This window comes from Xenopus laevis, chromosome 2L (genome assembly GCF_017654675.1).
Source record: "Xenopus laevis strain J_2021 chromosome 2L, Xenopus_laevis_v10.1, whole genome shotgun sequence".
NCBI classification, from domain to species: Eukaryota; Metazoa; Chordata; class Amphibia; order Anura; family Pipidae; genus Xenopus; species Xenopus laevis.
The window spans coordinates 36,332,184-36,354,240 of record NC_054373.1 but is presented as its reverse complement, the minus strand read 5'-3'; the positions used below and the strand labels follow the sequence as shown (position 1 = coordinate 36,354,240).

The window sequence follows — 22,057 nt, the reverse complement described above, 5'->3', positions numbered from 1 at the left end:
CTAGTGCATAAACTGCACTTGTGTTTGTTGGAAAACCTGAATTAAAAAAAATGGAGACTGTTTTATTCGTGATTTTCTAGATTTGTTGAAAAAACTTAACCTGGAATTTAAATTTGAGTCAATTCAGTATTATTATTTTTCTTGTCTATAAAAGAGGTCATCCTTAATTTTTCTAAAAATTTGGCTTCTGCAGCCTCCTTTTCAGGTCATGGAATGCCGAGGTGACTTCTAATATCCTCATATTTTGCAACAGGGGGTATTTTATTTATTATAATACACAAGTTTCAATGAGTCATGTGACAGAAATGACATCACTAAGCTCCTATTATAACGGATGACTAAGCACTAAGCACCGTTTATATAGTGAATAAAGTACCCCCTCTTGTAAAATACAAGGATATTATACCAAGGAGTTTCATGACCATATAAAAACAGGAGGCCGAGTGTTTTTATACAGGTCATGGAACTCCAAGGTAACTTCTAATATCCTCATATTTTGCAACTGGGGGAATTTTATTTATTATAATACACAGATTTCAGTGAGTCATGTGACAGAAATGACATCAGAACTCACCGTTTATAACTGATGACATCAGAACACATGGTTTATAAGGATATCATTTTGTGTATAATAAGGATATAATGTACAGGATATTCATGGCTCTTGTCTAATATGAGAGGTATTACTTTCAGCAGAGCTTAGCTTTCTCTTATGACCACTAATTTGGATTTTTTAAAAGGAGCATCTCCTGTCGTACAACAAGCCTAGTGTCCGATTGAACAGATTGTGTTCTCCTAAACCATGCAAGCTATTGAAAAGGATTTCCCCTTGGAATGTTTCTTTTAGCTCATATGAATACATTAGTAATGGCATGTGTCAGCCCGTTGCTGTTAGACCAATGTGCACCGCCAGATGTGGACATCTCATTACTGCTATTCAGCTAAGTATTTCCTTTAATTCATCAAGTGAGAAAATTGTGAAATGTTTCTCTAGCATTTTGGTCTATGCACTGAAATTAATGGTTTCTGTGCTAAATTTAGATTATTTTAATCTCCTTATTGATTAATCTGAATGAATGTCCAACTTTGATGACAGTGGTCATTCATTTGGCACAATAAGCCTGTTAGATTCTTGTCAGCTAACACCAAAAAAAATAAATCTATAATAATGAAGTCTCTTTTTTCCTCCAGGTAAAACAAAATCGATTTGTTACGGTTGTTTCAGTTAATGAACATCCTGCTTGGGGCGGTCAAACAATGGTCTGATGTTAGACTTTTAATGGAAATAAACAGAGACTATTGTATTGTAGAGTAGGTTTGAAGCCAGTCCCTTTCAATATATTTTACATAAAGAGTATCCAAAGATGCCACACATGTTTTTTTTTATCCCCAGTATAATCATGTTTCTAGATTCATATGCAATAAATGTCCTTTTTATACAGATGAAAGAATCATGCTACTAATGATTGACCAACCACTATTTACATTTAAATGACAATCTGCACTCTAAAGGTAGGGGATCCCAGGAATGAAGATGACTCGGCAATGTACTCCCCAATAAGCAATGTCAATGCAGGTATGGTATCCCTTATACAGAAACCCATTATCCAAAAAACTCAGAATTACGGTATGCCCATCTCCCATAGGGGCAAATTCACTAAGCCGCGAAGCGCCGAACGCTAGCGTTAATTCGCTAGCGTTTGGCATTTTCGCTACTGCGCAAATTCACTAACGAACGCTGGTGTAGTTTCGCTAGTGTTACTTCGCAACCTTACGCCAGGCGAAGTTTCGCTAGCGACGAAACTATGCAAATTCACTAACTTGCGCAGTGTACTGAACGCTACCTTTTACGCTAGACTTCCTTCGCCACCTCAGACCTGGCGAAGCGCAATAGAGTAGATAGGGATTGTTTAAAAAAAAGTCAATTTTTTTTCTAAGTCCCAAAAAACGCTGGCGTGTTTTCTACATGATGGCTGATAGGCTGAAAAAGATCGAAACATTTTTGGGGCTCCCCTTCCTCCCCCCTACATTTCCTGACTCATGGCAACTTACCTAGACAGTGGGCACATGTGTAGGGCAAAATAAAATTTTTATTTGCTGATTTGAAGGTTTTCTAGGCATTTGTAGTGCTGATACGTGTTCCTCCATTGAAATTTGAATTTCGCGCCGTATGCAAATTAGCCTTCGCTAGCGTAACTTCGCTTTATATAGCGAATCAACGCTAGCGCAACTCCGCAACCTTACGCTACCCCTGTGCGCAACTTCGGATTTTAGTGAATTTGCGGAGCCCTGGCGAAACTACGCCTGGCGAAGTGCGGCGAAGTTGCGCCTTGCGTCTGACTTCTGAGATATAATTAATCTTTACTTTACTGAAAGCAAAACCAACATATTGGATTTATTTAATGTTAAAAAGATTCTTTAGTAGACGTACTGTAAGATATGGAGATCCAAATTACATAAACGTTGCCTTATCTGGAAACCCCCAGATCCCGAACATTCTGGATAACAGGTCCCATAACTGTACATGGTTACTGTGGGATCCAGAAACTTCTGCTTATTCACTGTCTACATGTTTAAATTCTCCAGATTCCAAACCACAACTTATGGAGATATTTTAGTTACAGTGAGGCAAAAAGTATTTTTCAATTGCCCTTATCACTCAGTAATAATCATTCAGCTATAATTGAACATAAATAAAAGTCCAGGTAGCACATCTAGTTAAAAAAAAAAGTTACAAGCAGGAAATGCCACAGGTACAGGATCCACTATTTATTTATAACCCGTTATCCAGAAAGCTCCAAATTAAGGGCATCTCCCATAGGGGTAAATTTATCAAAGAGTGAAGTTCCGCCACTAGAGTGAAATTACGCAGCTCTCAATTCATTTCTATGGGATTTTGAAAGGCGTATTTATCAATGGGTGAAAGTGAAACGGAATTTCACTCTAGTGGCGGAACTTCACTCTTTGATAAATTTACCCCTATGGGAGATGCCCTTAATTTGGAGCTTTCTGGATAACGGGTTATAAATAAATAGTGGATCCTGTACCTGTGGCATTTCCTGCTTGTAACTTTTTTTTTTAACTAGATGTGCTAAACGTTCGATCGAACGATCGAAGGATCGAAGGATTTTTCGTTCGATCGAACGATTAAATCCTTCGAATCGAACGATTCGAAGGATTTTAATCAAACGATCGAATGAATATCCTTCGATCAAAAAAAGTTTAGCAAGCCTATGGGGACCTTCCCCATAGGCTAACATTGACTTCGGTAGGTTTTATCTGCCAAAGTAGGGGGTCAAAGTTTTTTTTAAAGGGAAAGTACTTCGACTATCGAATGGTCGAATAGTCGAACGATTTTTACTTCGTTTCGTTCGAATTCGAACGAATTTAACCAATTCGATGGTCGAAGTACCAAAAAAATACTTCGAAATTCGAATTTTTTTCATTCGAATCCTTCACTCGAGCTTAGTGAATCGGCCCCCAAATGTTTACATGATTTTCTAATAGACTTATAAAAGGTATGAAGAGCCAAATTATGGAAAAATCCATTATCTGGAAAACCCCAGGTCCTGAGCATTCTGGATGACAGGTCCCATACCTGTATGTAACAATTGAAATATCGGAATCCTTTCATGTGTGATCTGCATCAGGGAGTAGGGATTTCCGACGGGTCTTCTGTGCACTAATACCTTATAGGTAATGAATGTGAAAATCAAACACATATTCCGATGAATTGAGACCTGTATGTGCTTTGATAATTGTGTTAACGCAATAAAACGATGACTTCCTTGAACTGCTGAGAATCCTTCTTCAGTCCCAGGTTTGATTACAGCCTTACAAAACCCTTGCTCTGAATTTGTGGCAGTTTCATTAATATCTTGTGGAATTAGCCTTAAATGGTTACATGGTACAAAAAGCTCTGTTTAACCACAAAAGAGACACAATCACCCCCCCCCCACACACACACACACACACACAAAAGATCAAAGTAATATGCCACCTTCTTCATTAGAACTTGTGGCAGAAAGTTTTGGCAAGCCACAAGTCTGAAAACACTGACAACCTTTAAATATATGTTTCACTATGAGTCATACTAAGTGGGCATTACTGATGGTTCTCACCATACTTCCATCATTACTCCACTTCCTCCACAGGTGGTGTGGTTAGCTGACCAGAATGTTTATATGTGTAGGTGGATGGCGGTGACCTTGGATTTTAAGCTCTGCTGAGGTAGAGAATGATATTGATGTCTTGTAAAGAGCTTTGCAAAACGATAAGCCTTTACATATAAAAATAAGCAAAACTACAATTCCAATGGACAAGATTTAAACAATGTTTCAGGAAGTCCATTAAACTATGGTTTAATGGACTTTTTTAAGTCCCTATGTTATACAACACAATTTCCAGAGAGAAATCTAGCTGCTAGGAAGAGACGTGGGATATTGGAAGTATGGAAGAAGCCAACAAGTAGGACACACTCAGGTCTGGGCTGGGAGTCAAAATAGGGCTTGGCATTCCAAGTACTCAGAGGCCCAAATAGTCCTCCACCAGCCCACTAAATAGTGACTGTCTGTGGGACATTCAGCAGCCCCTCTGGCATTTGCCAGAACCCACAGATTGCAAGTCCGGCCTGGACACACTAAATAAAATGCACAATAATTTGTGGCAGTGCAACAAGCCCACTTTGAAGATAAAATAAAGGCAGCATTGAAATCTGCTTAAAAGTTGATAAGTGAAGTCAAGGCATGGGGGAAAACTTACTGTCCACCCCAGTCTGAGGGTGCATACTTAAAAGTGAAAACAAAATATACAGTGAGATTGCCCTAAAAAACATGAATTATAGGAACAAAATTATTTATTAGTACATGGAGGTCTAACGGGTTAGTGCCCCAACGGGCATGAAACATGTTAGGCCTCCATGTCCTAATAAATGGTTTGGTTCCTTTAATTCATATTTTGTTTTGGGGAGATCTCACTATATTTTTTGTTTTCACTTGGCACAACTACGGTCAAGCACAAGTTTTACCACGGGATACACTAATCAAACTGGACTAAAAGCAAGACATGGTTATAGTTACTATAGTGTAAACATACAATGACCTGGTGGAAAGAGTTCCATGCTCTAAAAATGGTTTGCTAAAGGGGGGGAAATGGTTAATAGGTTTAAAGTATAATAAACAGAGAATGTCTCTCATTTTCTGCAATCAGATGCACAGATGTTACACCTGCAAAGTGACAGCTCAAACGCTAATACCAAATGAGAATTCTCATTTATTTAGTCTGCAGTGGGTTCATTAACAGTGCAACTGCTTACTCTACAGCTTGGCTATTGCAATCAAATGGCATAATCGATTCGCTAAAATGGATGAGTGCGCTAAAACACCAGAAAGGTAAGGGACTAAATGACCTTGTGCTCTAGCTGCCAAGCCAGTTGCTGGAAACAAATGATAAATGTGTTGTAAGTGCAAATGAAAGAAAAACGGATTGAATAATAGTGGAGAGCATTAATGTTGCAGCTGGGCTGTTATGCAATTATGATCCTACTAAGAGAACAGGTTTTCAAATCAATATGTATGATTTATGGGTTGATCTATTGCATATGGACAGGCAGGTGTGAGAGGTGGGACTCCACAACAATAAACATAAATATGGATGTCACATCCTTCATGAATGAAGTTGATATCCCTGGAGACAGCTGTTAATGCATATGGTCAGATTTAGCAGCAGGAATACAGAAGGGTATAGCATTGCAAGACTTTATTATTATTATTATTATTAACATATTGCACAGCGCTGACTTTTACATTTTAACATCAATGACATGAATCGGAATGATGTCATTTGAATTCACGCAAGCGTTTATTTAGGATTTGTCTCCTTCAAAAATTCCTACCTTTGTACAAATTTTTCGGAACTTGGCATGTATGGCCACATCCATTGGAGCAACACTTCTTCACCCCCGAGCACTCGTTATCAGCGTCACAGCTTTCAACACAAGCGGCCGCAAAGCCACTGGCTTTCTCTGGGGCTGGGCAATCTCCCTGCTTTACGGACAGAACCGATTTCAGGAACTCGCAGCTGGTTAAGCATTCATAGTGCTTCTTGGGGAAAAGCGGCTAAGGTAAACAAAAAAAAGGTGGATAAAGCAAACCATGAATACATTTCATGCATCCTCCTCAAATTTCATGTTTAAATGGTTCCCAACTTTAATGACATACAATACATGGATAAAATCTGCCATGAATTACAAACAGAATCATTTCTCTTACAATATGGACAGGAAAAAGTAAAGTCAAGGCAATTATCTTTTAAAATATTCTAAGTTGTAAGTTTGTGGGCAGACAATCCCATTCTGCAATGGCTCTTAACACGTGGCACTTAGGGGCAAATTCACTAAGCAGCGAAAATGCGTTAGCGACACCTTTGCCGCACTTCGCCAGGCAAATTTTCACCAAGGCGCCGCTAATTCACTAAAATCCGAAGTTTCGCTCAGGGAGGCGAACGGTAGCGAATTTGCGCAAGCGTTAATTCGTCAAGCAAAGCGAAGTTACGCTAGCGATGTCTAATTTGCATATGGGGCCAAGTTAAAATTTAATAGACGTATAAGTAGCAGCAAATACATTACACTACACAAGCCCGGGAAACCTTCATAACATAAAATAGAGTTGTGATTTTGCCCTACACATGTGCCCACTGTATAGTTTAGGTGCCATATATTAGGAAATGTAGGGGGGAAGGAGGGTACCCCCAAAAAAATTTACGATCTTTTTCAGCCTATCACCCTTAAAAAAGGAAAAAACGCCAGCGTTTTTTGGGACTTAGAAAAAATTTCAACTATTTCTGAAGCAATCCCTATCTACTCTATTCGCCTGGTCTGAGGTGGCGAAGGCAAGTCTGGCGCAAGAGGTAACGTTCAGTAAAATGCGCAATTTAGTGAATTAGCGTTAATTCGGCGAATTAACAAAATGACATGACGCTGGCGAATTTGCGCTAACGTTAGGCGATTCGCGCTTTATTGAATTTGCCCCTATAAATCCACATACAGGTATGGGATCTATTATACAGAAACTCATTATCCAGAAAGCTCCAAATTACAGGAAGGCCATCTCCCATAGACTCCACTTTAAGCAAATAATTTGAATGTTTAAAAATACAGGTATGGGACCTGTTATCCAGAATGACCTGTTGTTTTCCGGATAAGGGGCCTTTCCTTAATTTAGTCCACTAAAAAAATCATTAAAAGATTGATTAAACCCAATGGGATTGTTTTGCCAGCAAGGATCAATTACAGTAAATCTTAGTTGGAATCAAGCACACAGTACTGTTTTATTATCACAGAAAAAAAGTCAATTTTAATGATTTGTTTAAAATGAAGTCTATGAACTTTCTGCATAACAGATCCTACACTTGTAATTGTTATTTATTCTATGTCAGGGATCCCCAACCTTTTGAATCTGTGAGCAACATTCAGAAGTAAAAGGAGTTGAGGAGCAACACATGCATGAAAAATGTTCTTGGGCTGCCAAATAAGAGCTGTGATTGGCCATTTGGTAGCCCCTATTTGGATTGTCAACCTACGTTGAGGCTCTGTTTGGCAGTAGTTTATACAACCAAAACTTGCCTCTAAGCCTGGAATTCAAAAATAAGCATCTGCTTTGAGGCCACTGGGAGCAACTTTCAAGGGGTTGGTGAGCAACATGTTACTCACAAGCTACTGGTTGGGGATTCTATATGATAATAAAGCAGCAAAACAATCATATTGGGTTTACTTGATATTTAAATAATTTTTTGTATGAAGATCCAAATTACAGAAGGACCCCTTAACCCTGAAAACCTTAACTTAATAAGTTTATATCTCTGTAATCTAAACTCCTGACCAGTAGGCTGATTGACTGCATGTGATGCAATGTAATTACACACACACAAATGTTATCGATCTGCCGCGCACCTGTTCTCTCACTCTCCACTGGTGGTACTGGATTTGCACAAACCTGGCTTCCCTGGTCCCATAGTAGCTGCAAAAGCGTATATGAAGCACACACTCAATTCATGCAGTTTGGGAGCTCACTAGTGATGTGCGGGCTGACCTTACACCCCCATTTGCGGGTGGTGGCGGGTCCGGGCTGAGCTCTTCTTCCTGCTCTCCCCACCCGCCAACTTACACTGCTGGCTTCCGTTTTTATAGCCACGCGCCTGCTCGCCCCGCCCCTTTTGTGATGTCATTGGCGGGGTGGCACGGGTCTATAAAAGGAACCTGGAAGTTGGACACGGACTGGTGGAGGGAGGGTAAAACCCAACCCGCACATCACTAGAGCTTAACCCATTTATTATTTCACCAACTATGTCAACATTTCAGGGGGTACACCCTAGGATGACACTCAAGGATCTGCCATCTGAGTTTGGCCTCAAAAAAGTTTTTAGCCAGTAAAGTTCCTTGAGGTGGTGAGCAAAGATGCAGTTATCGTGAGTACAGAGTCATTTTTAAGACCGGAGGCATATTGGATATGGAAATTAAAAACGTAATTTGTTAATGATAATTTTATCTTGACTAGTTTCCTATGAGTTTCATGTGTAATTATTATTTTTTACCATTTCCCTTTTGCTGGGGGGAACACATACTGAGTAAAGATAGAATTAACTACCCCACTGGCAATGAGTATATTATATTTAGTATTTTCTTAAAAATAACTTGATTCAAAAAAATCTTCCTATACGATTTGTGGTAAATGTGTGGGACTTTTTGCATTATCCTGAGGAATGGATGACATTTACATTGCATCAATTGGATTGGACTTGGACATCACTTAATTAAATTGACAATTAAGGACAAGGGAGGCGGGATTTATGGTTATAAAGGGGAATGCATACTTTATTTTTCATCCTGACGAAGGGAGGGAGTACACCCCCGAAACGTTGACATTGTTGGTGAAATATGAAATGGGGTAAGCTCCCCAACTGCATGAATTGCAGAGGACAAATGCAGTTGACTGTGGGACAGTACAAGATTACAAAGAGCTGCGGAAGAGTGGTAACCTCACATATGTCCAGATGAAGGCCATCAGCCCACCAGATTTTCTATCCTGACAAGTCTACTGTGATATGAGGAGACTATCTGCATGTAGTTTGTATTTTCTCCTTGTGTCTGCATGGGTTTCATTTGGCTAATCTAAAGTAGGTGCTTGTGATAAAAACTGCCCTAGTGTAGACCAGTAATCCACAGTGGCTCACCAGCAACATGTTGCTCACCAACCCTATAGATGTTGCCCTCAGTGGCCTCCAAGCAGGTGCTTATTTTTGAATTCTTGGCTTGGAGGCAAGTTTGCTTGCATAAAAACCAAGTGTATTGCCAAATAGAGCCTTCTGTAGGCTGCCAGTCCTCGTAGGAGCTACCAAATAAACATTCACAGCTGAATTTGGCATCCCAAAGGACTTGTGTTGTGCCCCAATTCTTTTTACATTTGAATGTGGCTCAAGGTTTGGGACACCTGGTATAAATGCATGGTTCCTATGAAAAATGATAATTAATCACTAATAATCAAATCATCGTCCAATGCATGATCTGGTATGTAACGCCCCAACGCTTAACTAAATTACTAAACTATCCTAAGTCTAACTATCCTTTCTACCTTACAGTTCTATCGTGGGAATAGAAAAAGGAAGCAACCAATCAGATTCTGACTTTCATTTTCTACCTTGTAGTAGACCGGTCAAAGCTAAATGTATATGTATTCAATATACATTTTCTGTCTCATAATGAAAGTGATTTTAAAGCAGCAAAATTTGCAAGTAAAATTTAGCTTAGAAAATTTGTTAATCAAAAAGAAAGTTAATTCTCTCTTTGGCTCCCACTTAGCCCTGGGAACTCTTCATCCTTGCCCTATTTAGTAGCTTTTTTTTAAACTATGCAATTGAGCACACTTGTCTTCATTACTAGTCTTTGAAGTTCTAAATATAGCCGTAGTCACTAATCAAAGAAGAATTCTAACAGATATAAACAACATTAAAAAGTCTACAGCTGCACTGCAACTTCTCTTTTGGCAAAGGATGGTTGGATAGCTAGATTATATCTAACAAAATAAAATAAAAATACTAATGAACCCAAAGAGTGAAAACCAAAGCAAGAGACATGCTGCATTATTATTGTACCCACGTTTTATATCAATATATTTATCCTGCAGTTCTTGAAAGCAATCTATTCAGAATAACTATGCAAAAATGTCATAAGAAATTGTGTCTTGGAATTATTTTCCACTGACCCTTTGTCTAATCATAAAGCCTTATCCAGCCTGTAAAGAATGATGATAAAAATGTGGTTATTTCTATGTTATTTCATGGAGATTAAGAGCAAGTAGAGAAAATATCGAAAAAAAAGAGCATAAAAGAAGGTTTTTGTAGCTTTTTCTTTGGTTATATTTTCATACCCACTTTCCTCGAGATATATTATCAAAACCAAAATAAACGGAACATACCTCGCAGAGATTATGGCAGTTATTCTTTCTCAAATCCCATGTTTCTTTGCAGGGTTCTAAACACTGTTGAGAGATTAAACAGACTCCTCAGAAAATGTCTTTTTCAAGCAGGCTTTTTTTTTTTTCGTACTCGATTTTAAGAAGTTGAAAACCCACATAGAAAAAGTAATATTGACACAATAGACACATCACTCACTCGCTGGGCCCTATGTTTGTCAGCAAACAAACTTCAAACCAAGTGAAAAGAAACACGGCCATAATGTAGACATAATATACAGTATTTCTTCTCCACTGCTGCTTTTTCTCTCCTCTCTCTCATTCTTCAAGTAATTAACATGCCACCCGGGGGCTGATTGAGTCTTTATTTAGCAGCCTAGTCGTATATGTTAAATACGTGTTTATGTAATGTCTTTAACCTGAATATCACTGGGTTTAATTTTAAACACCAAATGCCAAACTAATGTCCCCGTAATTGAGCTGTTTGACAAAAAGTATTCATCACAGCCTCAGCTGAACATCACTGTGTTCTGTGGCATGTTAAATTAAACAATACAAAAATAATTATGGCTTATACAAACCTAGATATACAAGCAAAGAATGGTGATGAATGCGTGTTTTTTTTATTTTGGCCATTAATCCTTTGTTATGGATTTAAGAATTTATAATATATAATAAGTCATTTTTAGTATGTTATAGAGTGGCCAATTCTAAGAAATTTTTCGGACTTTTTTTTTTATTTTTTTATGTTTTTTTTGGCGTTTTTGTGTCAAAAGCCCAGCTTATTTGACTTTTCCTCATTCTACAAAACCAAGACTTTTCTAATCAATTGGAATTATGGGCCAGATTCAATTTGATGAGAAAAGCTTATCTCCTGATTTAATTCCAGGTTTTCCCATAGAGCAATATACAACTCTGGGGGACTTTAGTCATTCTTGTCTCTGTGCTTTTAATTAGTACAACTGTATTAAATTGCCTGGACGACCAACTTTGTAGCTCTGAATGATTGCTCTGCCTTTGTCTGGATTTTTGTAAGGATTCGATTTGCTGTGTAACTACGAAACATTCTAAGGCTTGACACAAACTGGGACCTTTGCAGAAAATGTATCGAAGAAAATGGCAGAAAACAAGTCTAGATTAAAGCACATGGTTAGGGCAGGCAGCAAGTAAACAGATTCTGTGAAGTAGGCACTAGAATGCGGCGGGCAGCAGATAAGCAGAAATTCAATAACGGGCCAGGCGTTAGAAACTAGGAGAAGAACAAAGGACAGGGCAGGAACCAACTTACAGGACAAGAACTCAGAACTGCGGACTTTTTTCAACAGCTTTTAAGGGGCTGATTCACTAAGGGTCGAATATCGAGGGTTAATTAACCCTCGATATTCGACTAGGAATTTAAATCCTTCGACTTCGAATATCGAAGTCGAAGGATTTAGCGCAAATACTGCGATCGTACGATCGAAGGATTATTCCTTCGATCGAACGATTAAATCCTTCGAATCGAACGATTCGAAGGATTTAAATCCAACGATCGAAGGAATATCCTTCGATCAAAAAAAGTTAGGCAAGCCTATGGGGACCTTCCCCATAGGCTAACATTGACTTCGGTAGCTTTTAGATGGCGAACTAGGGGGTCGAAGTTTTTTTTAAAGAGACAGTACTTCGACTATCGAATGGTCGAATAGGCGAACGATTTTTAGTTCGAATTCTTCAATTCGAAGTCGTAGTCGAAGGTCGAAGTAGCCCATTCGAAGGTCGAAGTAGCCCAAAAAATACTTTGAAATTCGAAGTTTTTCTACTTCGAATCCTTCACTCGAATTTAGTGAATCGGCTCCTTCTAAGTCTAAAGGTCCTATTTTTGAAACCTAGATTTTTTTCTGGTTGGGTTTTAATCAGAAAAATTTGAATTTTTAGATGAAAAAAAAAACCTCACATTTTTAGAGATGTACAGTATTATACCACAAAGCTGCTAAAAATCCGAATCCGAAAATACTCCAGCTAAAACTTGTCGAGGTCATGTAGATGTCAATGGCAGGTGTCCCTTTTACAATTGGAAGATGTTCCTTGACATAGTGATCTGTGCTGAGCAACCAGAAAAAGTCGGGGTTTTCGAGGCGACAACTTTCAGGTGTCAAATTCGAAAAAAGTTGCACAGTTCAAATCGTTTCACGATTTTGTCGAGACTTTTCCCGCACCGACTTTTTTGAACTGATTATTTGATAAATTAGTTACATTTGTGGATGGAAGTTAGATCTACTTTGTTTTAATACAAAAAAATTGGGATACATTTGAGTTTTATTAAATAATCCCCTTAGTGAGAGCTGTGATTTAAGAAAATATCCAAATGTTAAAAACCAAAAAGTTTTTTATTAAAAATGTAATTAATCTCAATTGCTATTTCTGAGAGATCGTGACAGTATCAGAAGAGGGATGTTTAGACCATTGTTCCTGAATGAAAGATTAGGGATCCAACTGCTCCAGGATATCTACATTTTCTTTTTAAGACCAATGGCATTGTGTCAAAAGCCCAGCTTATTTGACTTTTCCTCATTCTACAAAACCAAGACTTTTCTAATCAATTGAAATTATGGGCCAGATTCAATTTGATGAGAAAAGCTGATCTCCTAATTCAATTCCAGATTTTCCCATAGAGCAATATACAATTCTGAGAAGAGAAAAACGTATCAGTATTTATCACATGGAAACTCAATTGAAGTCTCTGGGGAAAAACTGAAACTGGATTAGGAGAAAAGTTTTTTCTCCTCAAATTGAATCTCACCCCTAAAATCTTCAAGTAATAAAAGATAAAATAACATTTTCTCGTGGTATTCAGTCTGGCCCTATATGGGATGTAGGGAGCCGTTTATCATTCATTAACATGGCAGTTGCCAGTGGATCACAAATGGCTTATGCAGTAAAATAAAGTTAGTAAAATAAAGTTTCTTTTGAGTTTATAAAATTACAACTTTCAAAAGGACTTTTCTTCCTAGTTTCACCAGCGTAGTAATTAAGGGCTCTAATATAATATACTCTAATATACACAGAGTGCTCTTTTAGGGTTACGGTACACATGCTGCCTTGACATCCCTACTGAGTGACAGTAATCGCCATGGTTTATTTTCCATTGATTGCAAGTAGCCCTCAGCCTGTGAGTGGCATCGTAGAATACACCAATGACCTATGAGTGCAGCACACTGAACATGTCCCCAAAAGAAAAATTGAACCAGATGTGAAATCTCCGGTTCCTGGCATTTATATACCCTGATCTAACAGGCTGATCAGACAGGCAAGCCTGCAAAGTATTATGAGTTAAATATGACTGTTTGGAGACATTAACCATAATGTTTTACTAACACTGTAAGATACGGTAACATTTATGCGAACTTTGGGATTCTGACTTCATTCAAACAAATCAATCACTTAACTACAACCTACCACACCCTTAAACCGATGACTAGTTCAGAAAGAACAAAATCATCAAAAACATCAAGCAATAGGTTTGGGTTTTTTTCCAAAGACTAGACCTAGTTGCCTTCGCTGTCTCAAAACCTTATTAAAACCAGTTAGCCAACAAAACACTTGGGGGCTGATTCACTATGGGTCGAATATCGAGGGTTAATTAACCCTCGATATTCGACTAGGAATTGAAATCCTTCGACTTCGAATATCGAAGTCGAAGGATTTAGCGCAAATGCTACGATCGTAGGATTATTCCTTCGATCGAACGATTAAATCCTTCGAATCGAACGATTCGAAGGATTTAAATCCAACGATCGAAGGAATATCCTTCGATCACAAAAACTTAGGCAAGTCTATGGGGACCTTCCCCATAGGCTAACATTGACTTCGGTAGCTTTTATCTGCCGAACTAAGGGGTCGAAGTTTTTTTTAAAGAGACAGTACTATCGAATGGCCGAATAGTCGAACGATTTTTACTTCGAATCCTTCGATTCGTAGTCGTAGTCGAAGGTTGAAGTAGCCCATTCGATGGTCGAAGTAGCCCAAAAAATACTTCGAAATTCAACGTTTTTTTACTTCGAATCCTTCACTCGAATTTGGTGAATCGGCCCCTTAAATGCAAATGTTAGGCAAGAAATGCCCAAGGCAACCACAGTCCTTTAGCAGTAAAGATCTGTGTCTCCAAAGATGCCCCAGTAGCAACCAATCTTCTTTTCTGCTGATTCACTGCACATGCTCTGTGCTGCTGTCACTTACTGAGCTTAGGGACCCACTCACAATATACAGTACACATACAGTAGAATAGAAATGTTACGATGTAAGGCTGATTAGTAATTAATATCCATACTTTCTACATGGCAGCACATGAGAAGCTGAAACTTTAGGTTGGTGCAATTAGTTCAGTATGTAAAATATGGCATTTTTAGCCATATTCATTTTTAGGTTTTAGTTCTCATTTAACCTCCTTTACTCTAGTACTGTAACCCATTCAGATATAGGCTGATATATTTCATTAATTACTTCTCGATTATGGTCTGCTGCACATGGACATTACCTTATTGTGTACTGTACATACATCAACAAGTAGTTTGCAGGAGGTCCTGACACATCAGGTGCCACGCACCTAGATGGATATCACAACAATGACATCCTTTTAATTTACTTTGAGGGCACATCATTGGCAATATAAGCTTAATAAGATCTCCAGTGTATGGCTGCCATATAGAATCTCAAATGGACATCTGTATAATGACGCCTCCAATGCATGGCCTGGGTATGATCAATCTTTGGAATCCACTGATGCAAAGCGTTTGCCATAAATCTTTGAAAACACAAAGAGCCATGCAGGAGCAGCAATAGCTGGTAATCTGAAATAAAAATCACTTTACACATTGCAACAATTAAATGCCCCATGTGTCATTGACCTAGAAGTTCACATTTGTATATTTATGTATTTTAAGAAATGAATTAGTTGTCGTTGTTCTTTCTCAGCTAAGTTCTTCCATTCTAACAGCTAGCCACAAATAAGTCTCCAAGCACTTGCGCTGTCCATAATTTATTAATTTTCAAAAATGACTTTTTTCCTTACCATCACTGAATTTATGATATTTACAGTATGCCGTAGTAGGTCAATTTTTTACAAAAATGTCTCAATATCTTCCTCAAATTATAATGGAAGGTTCGAGGCTACGAAATTAGGATGTTGCCACATTATACTTATTGCAAGCTTAGTGGTTGATACTGATGCAGAGCAAGATCACTAAATACAAATACAGTGACTACAAAAAGCAAAAATATCCCATTGCTATCATGCAAAGGTACAGTGATCCATTCCATTTCAAAGATAATAGAGTAATGCTTGTGATATGAGTGCAATGCTGTTCAGGAACCCATTATCTAGAAAGCACTGAATTATGGAATGGCTGTCTCCCATAAAAGAGAAGGAAAGTCGTTTACCACTTGGGGGTGCCAAATGTTAGGCACCCCAAGTGAATGTATTTACTTACCTGAAACCCTGGGCCGGTGCTCCTATCAGCAGAAAACTGCACCGGCCTGGGGTTATTCCAGAGAGCACCATGGAGCGTTTCACTTCCATCTTCTTCTTTCTACAAATTTCCCAGGGCAGACACATGTGCAGTAGAATTGAAGTTAAAGTTCGGCTTTTCACTCTAATGCGCATGCGGAGCCGCGAGAAGAAAAAGAAACCGGAAGAGGATCGCTCCGTGGTGCTTGCTGGAAGTAAGTAAATACATTCACTTGGGGATGGTAAACGATTTTCCTTCTCCTTTAAGGTATGAAGATCCAAATTACAGAAAGATCTGTTATATGAAAAACTCCAGGTCCCGAGCATCCCGGGTAACAGGTCCCATACCTGAATAGCGCACATAGTTTGACAGATGCACAAAAGTAATACGCATATAGTGGTCTTCTACTCCATTTTAATACAGTGAAAGTTAATCTTATACAAGATTTGTTTTTCCTGAGCTGCAAAACCTGCTATAAATCCTGCACACTGCAGTTGGGTCTTATTTAACAGCTATTTTGTCAGCTTTTACGACTGTGCCAAAAGGACAGCATCAAAGAATTATAACGTATATTTCTGGGAGAACTGAAAGACCTCTGAATTTATAGACCATTTCCCCTTTCTCCAAAAAATACAAACTATGAAGTATGGCTGCTTATACAGAAAAGTCTAATGAAGTTGTTTTTCAAGACCAGAAACGGCAGCTGCAAAAACACAACAGTATTTGAGAAACCCCAAGCTGCAAATTATAACACCAATCAAACGGCAGACATATTTATTTGTCAAACACTTAATCCCTATTCCAACATACTGACAGACGTTATGTATGTGCTTGCTATGTGCAATAAGCCCCTTGTTTCAATACACAGGAAGATTTTGTTGGATGTAGGGCAACGATTCCCATTTGCGTTTGAAGTCTTACACAAAACGATGCACAGATGTGCGCCATGATTCACATGTTCTGCAGCAATCGTCGTTTATTTAAAGGAAATATTCAGAAACGAGACACAGCTTCCATTATATATAGAATAAGATTCAAGAATTGTGGTTACGGCCATTCAAAGATGGAATCAATATTTGGAGTCGTGCATTTTGAGTATGATACGGACAGGGCACATATACTTATATGGTGCGGTCAAGTTTCTTTTCATGATTCTTATTAGGACTGTGATGGAAACGATGATGGAAATTCGATAGAAAAGGATTTCTTTTGTATGATAATGTTTTATTGCTGTCTATTGGTGGTCATTATCAGAAGCAACCATGAGCCCTCTTTGCTATACCAGCTATCCCCTTTGAATAAGTGTGGTTTCACTAATTTTAACCCTCTATGGTGATATACTGTAACCCTCTATAAGTATAAGTAAGGGACCTGTTATCAAAAATGCTCAGGACCTGGGGTTTTCCAGAAAAAGGATTTTTCCATAATTTGGATCTTCATACCTAGAAAATCATGTAAACAGTAAATAAACCCAATAGGCTGGTTTTGCTTCCAATAAGGATTAATATATCTTAGCTGGGATCAAGTACAGGGTACTGATTTATTCTAACGAGAAAAAGCAAGTCATTTTTAAAAATTTGTATTATTGGGATAACATGGAGTCTATGGAAGATGGCCTTTTGGTAATTCTGATCTCCGGATAATGAATCCCATACGTATTAATGGCTGTTGTGTATTATATAGTGAATAAAGTGCCCCCTCTTGTAAAATATAAGGATATTTGAAGTTACCAAGGAGATTCATAACCATTTAAAAAAAGGCTTTTTATACAGGTCATGGACGCAAGTTTTCCAGTGAGTCATGTGACAGAAATGAAAGCACTAAGGTCCGATTATAAACAATGACATCACTAAGCACCGTTTATAAGGATATCATTTAGTGGCTATTCATGGCTCTTGTGTATTATATATATATATATATATATATATATATATATATATATATATATATATATATATATATATATATATATACAAATATAAGAGGTCCTCTGCACTCAACCCATTATTAATATATTTAAGACAGAGACATTTTGTGCATACTGCTACTGAAAAATGCCTTACCCTTTAAACAAAACAGGGATTGTTTGTCCATATATTGCAATATATTTAAGCTGGCCAACTACGTCAAAGTCATCCCATATCTGGCCAGTCCTACGCTTAATTTTCATCTGATTCATTAAGAATTCTATTGCTTCATTATACATTTTACACTAAGGGGCAGATTTACTAAACTCGAGTGAATTTTCTAATTTAAAAAAGTTCGAATTTCGAAGTAATTTTTTGGGTACTTCGACCATTGAATAGGCTACTACGACCTTCGACTTTGACTCGAAGTAAAAATCGCTCGACTATTCGACCATTCGATAATCTAAGTCTCTTTAAAAAAAACTTCGACTTCATACTTCGCCAAATGAAAGCTACCAAAGTGCAATGTCAGCCTATGGGGACTTTCCACAGCACTTTTCTACGTTTTTTTTGACCGAATAGGAATCCTTCGATCGATCGCTAAAAATAGTTCGATCGTGCGATTTCTATTCGATCGTTCTAAAAATCCTTTGACTTCAATATTCAAAGTCGAAGGATTTCAATTCGAGGGTTACGTTTTTTTAACTTCGAAATTCGACCCTTAAATATGCCCCTAAGTTTTACCAGCATCTTACTTGCTGCTTTCAAGGTTAAAACTCCCAAACATGGCTGCCCTTTTATTGGCCACCACTGGGATCACCTGAAGGATGGGAGCTACAACATGGAGCTGGCCACTGCTCCTGTATAAACTATAACAAACAAACAAACACACACACACAAACACACACACACAGAGATGCTGAGGCACACCAGGATTTCTCATCAAAAAAGCTTATTTTATTATATATCTATCTTATTTTATATGTGTACTAGACATTAAGCCCGTTAAATTAACGGGCGCTAGAACATATGTAGTCAAACATTTATAAAAACAGAATTCGCCAGAGACGGTCCGTGGGGCACATGCGCAGTAGCGCAATCCCACAGACACAAGGACTGGACGCAGAGACACTTCAACTTTATTATATAGGATTATATAGGATAGGATATATATACAAATCCACGTAAAAGTTGTTCATTTGCCTGGATGCAGATCAACAAATATTCACCATACACTTCCAAAAAGATCAGCACTCTCAGGTCTTAAAAATATAGAAAAAATGTATTCATAAAATAGCAGAAGACTAATGTTTCGGCCAATACATTTTTTCTATATTTTTAAGACTTGAGAGTGCTGATCTTTTTGGAAGTGTATGGTATATATTATATATATATATATATAGTTATAGATACTGTAGCTAGAGAGAGAAAGAGAGATGGACAGACAGAGGTTCTCTTACCAATGGTGCCTTAATATATTACTCTATTTGGACAGCAGTGGAAAGAATTATATATATATATATATATATATATATATATATATATATATATATATATATATATATATATATAAATAAAGTATTGTCTATTATTAGGCTTTTAGTTCCCTGCTAAAATCATTAGAAAAATACCTCTAAAGTTCACCCAAACACACTTGATGTCATGTGCTCTCCGGCTACCTCCTAATTGAATTAACTGTACTTCAGTAGCATTCCCATCCGCCCATCTTCAGACTCTGAATTCCTCTACTGTCGACAACGTCTCACATCACCAGTGTCCTGCTCACACCATCAATGCCTCCAATCACTCTTTCAGCACGTCAGACGTTTCTGGACAAACTTCTGTATTAGCTGGTATCTACATGATGGATGTAGATAGGATTGCTATCTAGTGTGAATACCAACGGGCAATCAGTACACTCATTCCAATCTCAAAGGCAGGATTTGGTTTAAATAAAGAGGCTTTGCTGTCCTGTGGTTCATATGACATCTTATGATAGCATATCATAGAATGATACATGGTCCTAAATGCTTTGGGGCAGTTGGATACTCAGTGACTCTGTAGCAGACCCCTTAGCACTATGTTAAGAATCTGACAACCAGAGGTAAAAAAAATTGTCCAAGATCTGACACAGAAAAGCATATGTGCTCATAATCAGGCTTGCCGCATGGTTGGAGAATACTGGCAAATAATAAAGCAAGTGCCCTATGGCATTTTTTTGTTATTACAATATGTACATATATTTCAACAGTCATCTGTTCTTAATGTTATCAAGCAAATAATAAAACACTGCATTTCATATCCAGCTGAGCAGAAAACTGGACATTTTTTTTTTTTTCATTGGCTCGGCAGAAAGGAATCTACCCTAAAGCAACGTAAAGGATAAAGAATATGACTAATAAAAGCAGCAGAGTGCAACCAAATTATAGAAGTACATGAAAATAATTGGTTTGAATGAACAATTCTCCCAAACGAAATTCATTACTTTACATGATTAAACAATGAACACTGGGAAACAGCGCAAGAGCTGCACAGAAGTCCTATTGTACTGCTACATCAGATAGCCGTGTTTCCTTTATTCTTTCCCCGTCTATCAGAGAACACTTCCATTGTAAATAAAACGAATGCCCTGTAGCTATGAGCGAGGGGCAGAATGACAGAGAATCTCAATTGCCTGAAGCCGGACCTCTCTGATTACATTTAAAGACCAATAGTCACATTCAAATAGAACTATATACAGGAACTGGGGTGGAGAAAAGCACGGAAGTGATGTCAGAGGTAATTTCATAGCTCACTTTGTTCTGAGTGGGGTTTCATCCAGGTATCGTGGTTTCCTCCCTTGTTCCAAAAACATACAGACAGGAGAACTGACTTCTTATTAAACTGACCCTAGTGTGAGGGAATGTGATAGAGACCTTAGATTGTAAGCTCTGCTGGGCCAAGGACTGATGTCAATTATGAAAAATGTCAGCAAAGCACTGAGTAAATGTGTTGGTGCCGTATAACAGATAAGTATTTAAAAAAAAAATAAAAGCTGTCCCCAAAAACATTTTGGGAGAAGCATAACATGGAGGACAATGATCTTTTCTCAGCAGATATGGAACTGAAAATTAGTAGGCAAAGCTCATTGGCTGAATAGGACAGGTTCTAAAATGAGTTGTTCATCTTGTAGAGATTGATATTCTAAGACAATTTGCCACTGGTTTTCATTTTGTAATATTTGTGTTTTTCAGTTTGAAATTTCAGCAATCTGGCTGCTAGGATCCACCGGTTTGAATAAGAGACTGAATATGAATCGGAGAGGCCTGAATAGACAGATGAGTAATAAAAAGTAAATGTAGCCTTACATGTAGGTTGTTTTTTAGATGGGGTCAGTGACCCCCATTTGAAAGTTGGAAAGTGTCAGAGGAAGACAGCAAATAATTCAAAAACTACTGTATAAAAAAGAAAAAATCAAGGCCAACTGTAAAGTTGCTTAGAATTAGGTGAATTATCCATTTAAGAGTATGGCAGGTGCCATTTTTATTCTTTGCTGATATTTTTATTTGTGTTTCATAAAGAACTTGGCAGTCAAAATAATTTTATTGGGACATATTTCTTATTATATCACTGTCAAATCAGATATCGGACTTTGCTTATTGTGGAGAATTTGAAGGTTACTGTTATCTTCTTTAAAGTCAGTCAACCACCAGTCATTTTAGATGTGATAACTAGGATTGGTAACTTTTCGGGGCTGCTTCACTAACTTCGAGTGAAGGATTCGAAGTAAAAAAACTTCGAATTTCGAAGTTTTTTTTGGGCTACTTCGACCATCGAATGGGCTACTTCGACCTTCGACTACGACTACCACTTCAAATCGAAGGATTCGTAGTAAAAATCGTTCGACTATTCGACCAGTCGATAGTCGAAGTACTGTCTCTTTAAAAAAAACTTCGACCCCCTAGTTCGCCATCTAAAAGCTACCGAAGTCAATGTTAGCCTATGGGGAAGGTCCCCATAGGCTTGCCTAACTTTTTTTGATCGAAGGATATTCCTTCGATCGTTGGATTAAAATCCTTTGAATCGTTCGCTTCGAAGGATTTAATCGTTCGATCTAACTATCTGCGCTAAATCCTTCGACTTCGATATTCGAAGTATAAGGATTTTAATTCCTAGTCAAATATCGAGGGTTAATTAACCCTCGATATTCGACCCTTAGTGA

The 22,057-nt window shown here is 37.9% G+C and overlaps 1 protein-coding gene across 1 annotated transcript in view; it reads right to left on the bottom strand.

Moving 5' to 3' along the window:
* The window catches only part of anos1.L (anosmin 1 L homeolog), a 129,113-nt gene that overhangs the window by 45,750 nt on the left and 61,306 nt on the right, over positions 1-22,057 (bottom strand). Inside the window, exons 3-4 of the mRNA XM_018246158.2 lie at positions 10,470-10,532; positions 5,894-6,116 (exon numbers count right to left, since the gene is read on the bottom strand). Coding sequence (XP_018101647.1) covers positions 5,894-6,116; positions 10,470-10,532 — 286 coding nt within the window. The remainder of the gene's footprint in view (positions 1-5,893; positions 6,117-10,469; positions 10,533-22,057) is intronic.